Source organism: Lampetra planeri, chromosome 14, assembly GCF_965212315.1.
Source record: "Lampetra planeri chromosome 14, kcLamPlan1.2.h2, whole genome shotgun sequence".
NCBI lineage: Eukaryota > Metazoa > Chordata > Hyperoartia > Petromyzontiformes > Petromyzontidae > Lampetra > Lampetra planeri.
The window spans coordinates 3,170,114-3,182,314 of record NC_136120.1 but is presented as its reverse complement, the minus strand read 5'-3'; the positions used below and the strand labels follow the sequence as shown (position 1 = coordinate 3,182,314).

The 12,201-nt window shown below is 48.2% G+C and overlaps 1 protein-coding gene across 1 annotated transcript; it reads right to left on the bottom strand.

Annotated features, from left to right (window-relative positions):
- Positions 1–959: 959 nt before the first annotated feature.
- On the bottom strand, positions 960–7,412 carry LOC144722254 (regulator of G-protein signaling rgs-2-like). The gene is made up of 4 exons (XM_078600348.1): positions 7,270–7,412; positions 5,185–5,277; positions 2,416–2,650; positions 960–1,802 (listed from the first exon to the last, which is right to left on the bottom strand). The coding sequence occupies exons 1-4, from the start codon at positions 7,410–7,412 to the stop codon at positions 1,572–1,574; spliced, it is 702 nt and encodes a 233-aa protein (XP_078456474.1). The 3' UTR covers positions 960–1,571.
- Positions 7,413–12,201: the final 4,789 nt, after the last annotated feature.

Below are 12,201 nucleotides of genomic sequence, written 5' to 3'. Positions count from 1 at the left end.
TGTTAATGCAGCTGTGTACACACGTCACTCGTCACCAAACATAATTAAGCCTTGGAACAGGAGCTTGGCAGGGATTTGTGGTTTCGGTGTGTGAATATATATTTATAAATGACTTGAGTGTTTGCACGTATTGATGATGCAACGCTAACAGTACCACCACCACGTATCGACAAGCCACATAAAATACGATGAGGCAATATGATCTATATCCTCAAGTTTATAAATAGCGCAGCGTTTTTCACCTTTTCCACATTAGCTCTGGCCACGACAACACCACCTCACTGATATGTGATTGTTCTTGGAATGAAAGTACTTACCACAAGTACACTCAGTCATGTACAGTCGAGGTGTTTGTTCATGTATTGCCGATGTTCTAAGTCGCAGTATTGGGTACAATGTGCCTAAGCTACTGCTTAAAATACAAGATGTCGGTCAGGCACGCAAACGTATAAAAGCTTTTTTGACCTACAGGCATGAGAACAGTGATTATTAGCAAAAAATTCCCACCAGAGCTTGTGATGCATTCTCTGAGATGGTGCAGAGCGGAGGCTTATTAAGAGTGGTAGGGGCCACTTCAAGCCAGCTTTTGCCTCTTGGCTTCATGGAAGTGATTGCAGACTACTTGGGAGTTTTTGACAGTTGGCGCATTGCGTGGATGTGTGCAGAGAGACATCGGGTGTGGGGGATGGGGAGTTAATGGGCTTGGGTCAAGTATTGGGGTGGGGGGGTCAGAATTTTGAAGCGAGAGGTAGAGTCGGGAGGGAGCTTAGAGTGGCACAGCGGTTTCAAGAGGAGTTATTTAAATATTTATTTTCTACTTTTTCCCATGACCATTTCATGAGCAACCACTTAGACTGAATTGAGATGCTCCAATGTGGTTGATTATTGTTATAAAAATATAATGCTGGATACACAGTGCAGACGGGAGAAATTAAGGAACACCACCCATATGGCATGGATAAGAGTGACCATATTAAATATGAAAAAGTTTAATTGTGTATGTATACACTATGTCAAAGCAAATACATAATTTACATGTAAAAAATCATATACTACTGCAGGGAATCATGGGTAACATGGACAGACAAAAGTTGATCTCTCCTCATAAAAATAATTATTCACCTTTGGGCCCTGTGGGCCAATGTCTAACAACAGCAATTGTTTAAATCCCATATGATTTGTTTAAATATCATGATGCGGAGACGTATATTTTGTCCCTACGCCATCCTTGTGTTTAAAGGTCAACATGCAAGCACAGTACTATGTAACGGGAGTAGTAGGGTACGTATATGTATTAATATATTTAGAGGTGACGTATATGAGCTAATGCACGATTTGTATGGCTTCTCGGTTGCCACTTATTGGTCACGGTCCTCGTTTACTATTATATACCTGAATATAACTTAACAATCCTTGCAGGCGTGCACCAGTCGTGATGACCCAATCGGCCACGGCGTGAGCCACCATATGATTGCTGTCCTTGAGAGTGCACAGTCAAATCCCGTGATAGCGTCGCCTCGGGTTTATGGGGCGCGAGTCCCTGCAGAAAAGGGATTTTAAGAGAGTCCCATTCACGGCTTGACCACCGTGGGGCTGGCGTCCACGCACGGCGAGACGGCTGCCGTGCTCTTGTCGGGGGCGCCCTGGAGCAGCGAGCGGTAGTGCTCGGAGGCGAGGAAGCGCGGATACGAGTCCCTCTGCATGAGCATGTAGATCTGCTGCTGTGCCTCGTCGAACGTGCTCACGCCCGGCTCCTCCATCCCCTCGTTGATGGCTTCGCGGGCGCGCGAGTCGAGGCTTACCTGCGCACACGGTGGCGTAAATCATCCGCCTGCTCCCCTGTACCCGGGGTTAGAGATATCGGACAAATTGAGACAAGTGGTGTAAGCTGTCGAGTGTGCAGGTGGTACAAATATACCAGGGCCCACGGGCTGGAGAGCCCCAGATGCTGGGTTATGAAAATGGGGTTGGTGGAAGGTGGGGGGGGGGTGAGTGCTGGCGGTTGGCTGGGGACTCGCAGTGCCGGCTTTAGGCGTAGTAGGCAACGTAGGCATTTTCCGAGGGCGGTGGCAGATGTTGGGAGTTGGTAGGGGCGGCAGTGTCAAGTTCTGCCATCGGGTGGTCGTGATTCGTGGGTGTGTGTACGCATGTGAACTCGCGTGATACAAAGACGCCTCGGTATACATCGTTGAAGACACTCGTGTGAAACGTGCCAGCGCCCTGTGTGAATACACACAGTGATGGGGGACCATGATGGAAGAGTGGGGAGCCCCGTTTCATTCACTGCACAAGGGACCATGCCAACCACGCTACGCGACCGTACGGAGCACAGAAGAAGGCTGTTGCTGTGTGAGACGCTGAATTACGTTGAGCGCGGGGGGGTGGGGGGTGCCACACCGAGCGACGGACGCTCACCTCCCTGGGCGAAAGGATGGAAATGTACTCCTCATAGATGGTCCTCATGCGCTCGGGTAGGGAGGCCTCGTCTGTGCCGACTCGCAGCTCCTCGCACGCAAGCCAGAAGAGCAGGTTGTCCTCGCTGAATTCGCCGCGCAGGAAGTGGCGGAAGTGCGCGCGGCCCGTGGGGCTGCGTACGAGACGCTCGAACGACCGACCCCACGCCAGCACCTCGTCCGCACCGGCCCGCCCGCTGCGCGTGGCGATTGCGTGGAGAGGGGGGGGGCGTAGGCCGGGTTAATGGCTGCAAACTCATTCGGCCTCTTCTGTCAGTGAAACCAACAAAATGGGCCACTCGTGCTTTATTTGACATTTTTCCTTCTGAAAGATCGGGTAGCTCCAAACATTCGTGGTGAAGCTACAAGCATTTCTCAGAATTTTCCCCCATAAAAATTTCTAAACGTTAACATACGTGATAAGTACAAAAAGCAGGGCCTTGGTTCTCCACGTGTTAAAAGATGAAAATAGGAAAACGAATATTGTGAAGAAATATAAAACATGTAGCAGAAAAATTTGTGCTATTTTTTTTAAACATGTTATTTTCACCAAAACAGTCATTGGTTTAATCTTGATTTGAAGCTACCTACGTGACTTTACCGAAAGAAACAAAGAGTATGGTCATTGGTTTGATTGGCTGCTTTTCATAATTAAATTCAGCTCCACAAATACACTTTTCTGCTCGTTGGCTTTCATCATTATGACTGGTCCACTTATAATAATTGTCCTCGGTATTAAAATTATGTTATGCTCTCTTAATTGTATTCCTCTAAGTTATTTTGTCCGTATTTCTCTGGAGCAGCCCAACTTCAGGATAGAGGCTGACATTTAATTCCCAGCTCTTCACATCATTTACGAATGTTATACATTTGGATATTTATTAAAAGTGGGTGGCTCGGTAGCTCAGGAGTGGATGACTGATCCAGCAACACTGAGATCTTAGGTTCTAATTTGGGTTCTGCCACCTTTGATTAAACCAGGTTTTCAAGTGTAGCAAGTTGACGGTCTTAGCTTGGCGATTACCAACGACTGCATGAAAGAAAACCTCCCGTTTAAACGTAGGGGTTCCACTTTTAGTCCATAAACATGTATTTATATATATGTAGAGGAGTAAAATGGGGACGTGATATCAGGTGTGCCATTCAGTGTGATGACGTCACGTCTCCTAGGGTACTTAAGAGAGACCTCGTGACGTAAGCGGGGTCAATGGGAACGGGTAGAGTAAGCAGGGTGAAGAGGGAACCAGGGGTAGAGAGGGATTGAATAGTGAGTCTGGGGAGAAGCCGGTGGTAGCCGTAGAGGTGCTTCTCTCTCCGGTCGGTGGAGTCGGCAGAGTTCCCGATCCGACACGAGAGAGAGACCGGAGCTAGCCGGCAGGGACCCGAACTCAGAGTAGGACCCCTAGCCCCTGGGAGTTGTGTTATTGTTAACCTTCAATAAACCCTCGGCGGAAGCCCTTAACTTACCTCCGTCTCCGAGTGCGTCCGTGGGAACTTCTCTACATATATATAAAAGTTTGTTGACCATCATGCGACAAACATCTCTACAGCAGGTCGCGTGCAAGGCTGCAGCACTTCCAATGTGTATTAGGGGGTCATTGGAGGGATTTATCACCATCTCCGGACCATTCTCTCGCATCGTGATGCATTGCTCTAGGCAAGGTCGGAACGGATAAATGTTTCTGTCATGACAGTGCCAATGGCACAATTATAATACGATCGGAATATAACGAGACATTTTAATAAAAAAAAACCTGATGCCAAATAAAAAAACCCATATTGGAGCCATTCATTTTAAACAGACTTTGATGCCGGCACTTTAACTTAGTCTGTGACGTACGACAGGATTTGGCACTGTGGTATGCTCGAAAGAGGAGTTTTGGGTGAGGTGAATGACGCATCCCGCACTCCGACGATGTAACTGTCAAAAATCGTGGTTTCCGAGTCCATTCAAGAACCAATTCTGTGTTCAACATTGCTCCGAATGGTTGCAGCTCAAGTGGCTGCCGGAGTGAAGTCAACCCATCGCGTACAACAATACCGATTCTTATACACAAGCGATGTGATGCTTGTATATCACAAGCCTATGAATCGATGTGTTGTGTTCACCCCCCCCCCCCCCCCCCCGTATATACTTCGATGATCCATACTGATGTAATGACAGGGTGCCACCTTTCGGTCTGAAGGGGAAATCGCGGTTATGGGTACATTACGTAATGCCTAATTACGAGGAGAGCGTATCTGGGGTAAAGGTGGAAGGCGGAGTCAGTCGAGAAGCTCCGGGAACCTGCTCGAGGGTTCTAGAAGGGGGCGTGGCCAGAGGCGGAGCTTGGCCACGCTGGGGCGTATATAAGGGGGGCCGAACCAGAGAAGGTTCGGTGCTGTTGCGGGTCCTGGCTGCGTCGCTGCTCGCCATCATCTTTCTTCGTCGTCCGGCCACGTGGCCGATCTCCTGCATGGCTCTCACCGTCGCCGTCACTGCGCTGGTCGGGCAGCTGCGTAGTTTGACGCCGACGATGGGGTTGTGTGTTCGGGTCGGCTATGTGTAGCTGCGTTACATAAATGTATCGCCCAGTGTGCTCTTAAAAAATAAGAAGCCTTCTACACGACGTGTCTCAGAAGTCGCTCACTACACTAAGAACAAAAAACAACAATCTTTACGTCCGGGAAAAATGTTTCTGCCCGTCAGCTTTTTCCCCGCGTGAATTTGTAAACGGTGGCAAACCCACACCTCGTGGCCTCCGAGTCGGTGCAGTCCTCGGTGCGCGTCGTGTGCGAGTTCTTCCGAGAGGACGTCGGCGAGTCTTCGCCCTGGGGCGCGAGACTACATTCGGCGCACGGGAGTTGAAGCACAAGTCAAGAGCAACGCCTCGGCGCAAGGAAGCCACCGTTGAAACCGAGCGCCGCCGTCTCTCCAGCGCCGAGCTTCGTGTTCGAGAGTAGCCCCCCTCCCCCGTCTCCCGTATCGATCTCCTGTACGCGCATCGCACTGTAATGCGGTCGCAACGGCCAATAACAATGCGAGCCTCTTATCTGTGACATTCTGTCGCGTCTCCCTGACAACTGTAACAAATGAGTCCCGTGAGAATCGACTCGGGGATATTTTTAGTCGAGTTTTAACGGCTCGGGGGGGGCCCCATGTCGCACCAATCTGGGGTGCCGCGTGCGTGACCTTTCCTCAAGCGTCCCGCTGCCACTCACCGCCTCGGTGCCCAAAGTGATATAATCGCGGCTCAGTGTTGCAATATTTTTTTTTGGTCAAAGGCAAAGCTGCGTTGTGAGGTTGCGATTCGACGTTTGACGAGGACGATTGCCGTGTCGTAACAGAGGTCACGTTGCAAGAATTGTAAACGCCAAAGCAAAACAATGTAATAGGTGAGGTGAATATTGTGTTTTTTTATATTTTCGCGAATAGAGAAACTTTTACTTGTTGAGTTAAAGAGTATATTAACGTTTCATCCTCGTGTGCCTTACCTGCACACTGTCTAATGCAGACCACAGCTTCCTTAACTTTCTCTGCTAGAATATGATTGTCCAGTATATGTAACTGTGATGTGGTATTTACTGCGTCAACTTCGATGCGTCCTTCTGTCTTCACAGACCCCTTGCTACTCTTCTGTCTTCACAGACCCCTTGCTACTCGTTCCGAATCACCTCTGGACCCCCTTAGACCTTTTTATGGACCCATATTGATGCCTACGCTTCCCTTGGGGTCCCCAAACCCCAGGCTAAAAACTGAGCGTGACAATTTATCCTTTTAGGGATTACATAAATTGTTGATAATCAGGGCCGTGATTCAAGAATGTTATATATATTTTTTAGTTTTGCTTTTGCCATCTTATTTGTATTGTTTCTCATTCTGTCTTGTTTGGTACATCGTTGTTCACTCCCTTGGCCTTTGTGCATTTAATTTGCACATCGTTTGTAACGTTGACATTACATTACTCTTGAGATTTGATGCTTGAATTGTGAGCCAGAATAATCGATATTAACGTCGTAATAGGGTCCGGGAGGCTCAGGAGTCGGCACTGAGATGGCACCACCGAGTTCCTGGCTGTGACTCGACCAGCGGTTCTTACCCTTTACTGCAGCCTTGCACCCCTTTGGTTGTCAATCGTTAAAAATATCTACTGTTAATAAGCACACAGGTTTCATGAAGCACAGCAGTTGTGCTTACGTGCCCGTGCTTAATATGTCTTTCGATGATTTACCTCCGAAAAAAATCTGGCCACGTCTCGCACCCCCCAGACAGGGCATCTCGCCCACCCCCAGTGGGTGCGTGCATCCCAGATTCAGAACCACTGCTCTCGATGGATACCGATGATGAAACGTGGTTCTGTATGTATGTATGTTTGTCTTTCACACACCGCATGTAGCCATATGTACTAATCGGAGGTTCTAAAGTTGTATCGAGTTGATAATCTCAGTCTTGTTCCCGAGGATTGACTTAAAATTGTTGGTTTGATTGACATGTGATGGACACTTTTGCAGTGCATATTAAACCTTAGTGTGGATAAGGAGGACTTCTGCAGTGACCTCAGATGTTGTTCTGTGTCGTCATGTTCCGCGACATTCTCTCTCACGGGATAATGCACCGCTGGATGCAGAGCCCCGAATTAAAACGTTCCTGTCCCGCGAAAGTCGCGCACAATTGCAATATAATGGGCACAAAAACCCAATAACCACAACCGATATCGATCGATGAATCCGGTGCATCATTGCACCTCTACCGGGAAGAGCTGCTGTAGGAATATCTCCCTTGCCCCCACTGCCCCTGTCGGGCTCGGTCCCCCCAAGCGGAGGGGGGGTCACGCACCAGGAGCACGAGCAGCAGCAGCACCAGCAGAAGCAGCACGCGTCCCTGTCGGCCCCTGCCCCCTCTGCGCCCCCAGTCTCCTCGGCTTCTGCGCTGTCCTCCCCGCCGCCGGGCTGGGAGGGCCCCTTCACAGGGCGAGGCATCTCTGCTGGTGCCCCAGCTTAGCTGCACAGGAACACACACGGCAACATTAATTCTAGATTTGAAGCTTTCGTGACTGCAAGTATTCATATTCTTAGGTTTTTTCAGTAAAGTCACGTAGGTAAAAAAATGAATAAAAGTAAAATAAAAATAAAATTAAAATCACGACGTTTCGGAGGAAACACAAGCTTCCGTCTTCAGGTGGAACCTTCACAGCATGATAGCTGTATCAAGTAAGAATATAGGCACCATTAATATTGACACCGTTGCGATACTGGAACACCGTCGACCACGGTCAATCCACTGGTGGATGAAGGTCTCTCCGAGCCGGCACCGTCTTTCACAATCCTAAAATGTAATAATTCACCTTGCACCTTGCAAACGAGCTGTTTTTACGAATCCTATCTATTCAGAAGTCCTCGGATGCGTTTCATTCCTTCGCTGCTGCTGCTCACTCTCATTGTCCTTTCTTGCGATGTGTTTCGACGCAAAGCCCACTTTTCATAATTGTTTGAATGCTATTGACCTGCGTTATGTTCTCTAATCCTCGTGTTCATCTTTCCGTCTTTCAATATAATGTAACAATTGAGTGTATTTATCCGGGAAAGCCTTGCCGAGTCTCATGGCTCTTATTTTAGGAGCATCTCTGAGCCACCCCGTTGCCTCCAAACGTCTGGATCAGGTGTGAGCCAGCACTAACAGATCTCACATGTTGGGGTGACCAGCATCACGTCTGCTTCGTCTCCTCAGTGCTGTATTGACTATGGACTGCATCACTTCACCTGCGAATAATCTGTACGTGGAGCTTATGCCTCAAATCTCTTCTGGAACTGCTCCACAAGCCCTCAAGACTGCTGCTGTTATTGAAATCCTGGAGGAAGAAAAAAAAACTACATTGGATCCCAACATCACTGCAGATTTCCATTCTACATTTTATAGGAAATAGTGCAATGACGCATCTTCTGTCATGGTCTCCACCATGACCCAGTTCAATCTTGTTTTTTGCAAAAAAGGGAAATTCCACCGAGATTGCTCTGTAGTCAATGCCCTCTTGTGGATCTCACGCTCATATTTCTCATCGACTTCTCTCTTCCCACATCCCAACTTCACGCAGAGCCTCAAACTTCCATCTGTGTAACATCTCCTGCATCTGCAACTTCCCTGCCTCCCCCCCCACCCAGCTGCGAGTGAGACCCTCCATCCCCTCGCCACATCTCGACTTGACCACTGACATTCTCCTCTGGAGGGGTGTGGGCGGGCAGGGGAGGTTCTTCTGACAATTGCCACCACTCGATGCTTAACCATGACCAGGAGTTCAACCGTCATGAATTATTGTTCGTTGGGTCGCGTGCTCGACAAGTCGTTGCCTCCTGCAATGAGCATGCGGCTTTGCTCGCCTCGTCAAGAGCTTTGAGGGCAGTGGTGAAAATATCGCATTCCAGTGACGGAGCGAAGTGTGTATTCGTCGGACAACCATCGGTGACACTCGAGCACGATGCCACAAGTGCCGGCATGCAGCACCAACACAGATACGTAAACGGAGCGGGGCCTTTTATAAACACGTACGACTAGCTTACACGTGCGCACACATGCATAAAAAAACTACTTTACAGATGTTTGTCAATCTACTTCTGGATGAGGGCCTACGCACGCTTTACGGATCCTCGGATCGTGGCCGGGGGGGGGGGGGGGGTATTTGACCCGACTTACTGCACCACGTTGGTCAGTGCCGGTTCGTGAAGGCGGGGGAGGGAGGGACCCCAGGACCGGTTCGGATGTCACTCGCAGCTGGTCTTAGCTGTGGCTGGAAATCAAACTCGAAGTGGCTAGCTTGATACCGCAGTGCAATGCATGCCAATGCTGTCGCTGCGTTAGACTATAAACAAAGGCATTTAAACAAAACTACGTTTTCTACACAACTATAATTCACAAGTCGCATACCATATAGTGCTGCAATTACTGGATACTGTATGAGGTGTAATTGTAGACTAAAATATAGGTACACATTTCTGAGAATTCTGACTTGACCCCAAGTGGATAATCTAACCTATAATACATTCAACATCTTATACAATAAAATGTACATAATTAATAAAGTAAATTATCACTAAATGTCAGCGTTCTAGTAATGCATATCATCCGCGTAGATCGCTCAGAATGTATCCCATCTCGTTACCACAAGCTATGTACTGTATGTATGTTGAACTTCTTTCGCTCCGTACATAGCCAACCATGCTAATCAGAGGTGCGGGGGAAGGACAACAAACTAAGCACAAAAATCAGTTGTAAAGAAATGAGTGTTCCCATCTAGATTTATAAGTGCATGGCTCCAGTGGCTTCCTAATATCGGATGGAAGAGCGTTCCAGACGGCCGCAGAAGCGCATCTGAACGCGTGCGATGCGGTGACCGTCTTTGTTCTATGATTAGCCGAAAGCCACTGCGAGGATGACTGGAGTTTGCGCGATGGTTTATGCTTCAGCAAGGTGTTGCAGGTTCATTTGTGGCAAGCACTTTGTGTGTAATGAGTGCGAACTTAGAATGTATTTGTTCGGTAACCGGAAGCCAATGCAGCTCAGCGAGCACTGGACATGGTTTAGATCTTGCAGTAAACGCTGGATGGAGTCTGGATAATGCTTGGAAGGCGACCACCATGTACACAAGGGTGTTATAGGCTACTTTGGCACGACGTGGTGGACGCTGCAGAAGAAAATCAACTGTTATTGATGTGAATAGCAAGCAATCTGAAGATGTGACCACCTCAAGATTCAAAGATCTGCGAAACTTCAGTTTGAACGATCCGTGACCCGATGACCTTTTGGCCTTCACCAACCCCGACTGAACAGCGTTGTGAAATCCAGTCAAATCACTCTTCACGACCGGCATGTCGTGTGGAAGCCCTCATCCAGCAGTGGATTGACTAGAACGGCTGTACATGTACTTAGAGCTGGGCAATCGTTCAAGGATTCTGCACAATCAATCAAATCTGTAAATGATGAGAAAAACCCATCCTGACGGAACAATAGTACGGCTTCAAAATTATACCTTCCCAACGATGATAAAAACGTGGAGACATAAAAAAAAAACGGCCTCTGTGCACATTCAAAAAACCCATCAACGTGTTCCTGTAGAAGTGCATTTTGGCCCTCTTGTCTTAGATCACCATCAAAATAGATTCGTGCAAATGTGACTGGACTGGCAGGTTTCAAACTCACTTGGTAGCAGTGAGCATAGCTGACTGTTCTTCATGAGTCCTAATAAAGGACGAAACTAGTCCACAGTTATCTATCTCTGTACCACTGCTGTCTATCAGTCACATTTGCTCAAGAGTATGCGCAGGTGTGGTGAGTAAACTCATACTTTTAAATGTTACCAGGTAAGGCCCACTGAGATATATATATAGATTTATTTAGAAGCGACCTGTCCACAAATGATAGCTCAACGAAGTGGCTTATCACGTGGAAAATTCACAGCAGCCGAATACTCAACGCATGTTTCTAAATGTGGAGGGAAAATCTGGAGGACCCGGAGAAAAATCCACGCGACTACGGGGGGGGGGGGGAGACATGCATACTTTAAATATACAACAGCAGGCGTCAAGGGTCGAACCCACGACCTCCTGTATACCAGGCGAGGGAGTTAACATTTCACCACGCCAGGTAAAGCATGCGCGCAGAGTTAATCACAATTACAAGCGGCCACGAAGTTTCCCCCCCTCCCCTCCCCCAACACATTTCGTCACGGATAAGATGAGCTCTACTCCACCACAATTGTATTTAATGTGTGCAACTGCTGGCTACTGACTCCATACTGAATCTACAGTTCGTGTGCTACGGTGGCGAGATGTTAACTACCTCGCCTGGTATGCAGGAGGTCGTGGGTTCGATCCCGACCCTGACCTCTGCTGTATAATTGGAGTTCGTGTGTCTCATCATAATCATCGTCACGGTGGCGAGATGTTAACTACCTCGCCTGGGTTGCAGGAGGTCTTGGGTTCGATCCCAAATCTGACACCTATATATTTGGCGTTTGCATGTCTCTCTCCCCGTGGTTGTGTGGATTTTTATCCGGGTCTTCCCTCCGCATTTAAAACACCGTGCGTTTAGAATATGTGGCTGCTATAAAACGTCCACGTGATATGCCACTTCGTTGCGCTATCATTTGTGACCAGATCGCTTCTTGAAAAATAGCTTATACAGCTCAGCGAACCTTTCCTGGTAAAATAAAATATATAGTTTAGTTTTAGTGTATTCAAAGGGTCCATTGTCAGCACAATCAGCATTCATGTCACCCTGTTGAATGGAGGAAAACGCGGACTCGGAAAACCACGATTTTTTTGTCTCGTCAAAATGTGGGTGTCTCTCGTCTGTGCCCGAGATGTGGACTCAGAAATCCAACGCACATCGACATCACTGCCATCGTCATTAACGCCGGACCGTCGCTTTGTAAATGATGTGTTGTACGCACACGCATCGAGCTAATGTGCGGGGCAGTCGCCTCCAGTAGGAGCAGACAAGCAGGGCCAACACACGGAATACTAAATCGCAGTTTTCTCTGCTCGGGCTCACGCCCTGTGAGATTGCATAGCGAGATACAACGAGCGGCATTGCAATCCTAGAGTGGGACAGATCTGTCTCTTAAGTATACTTGCTGTCGAAAGCCATGCACTCCCGCACGCACGTTCATTAAATGATCATCATCGTCGTTGTAACCACATCAATGATGTTAAGGCTCAGCACCACCGAACCACCGCAGCAAAATTGTCCCTCCCTGCGTAAAAAAAATGCTGTGTA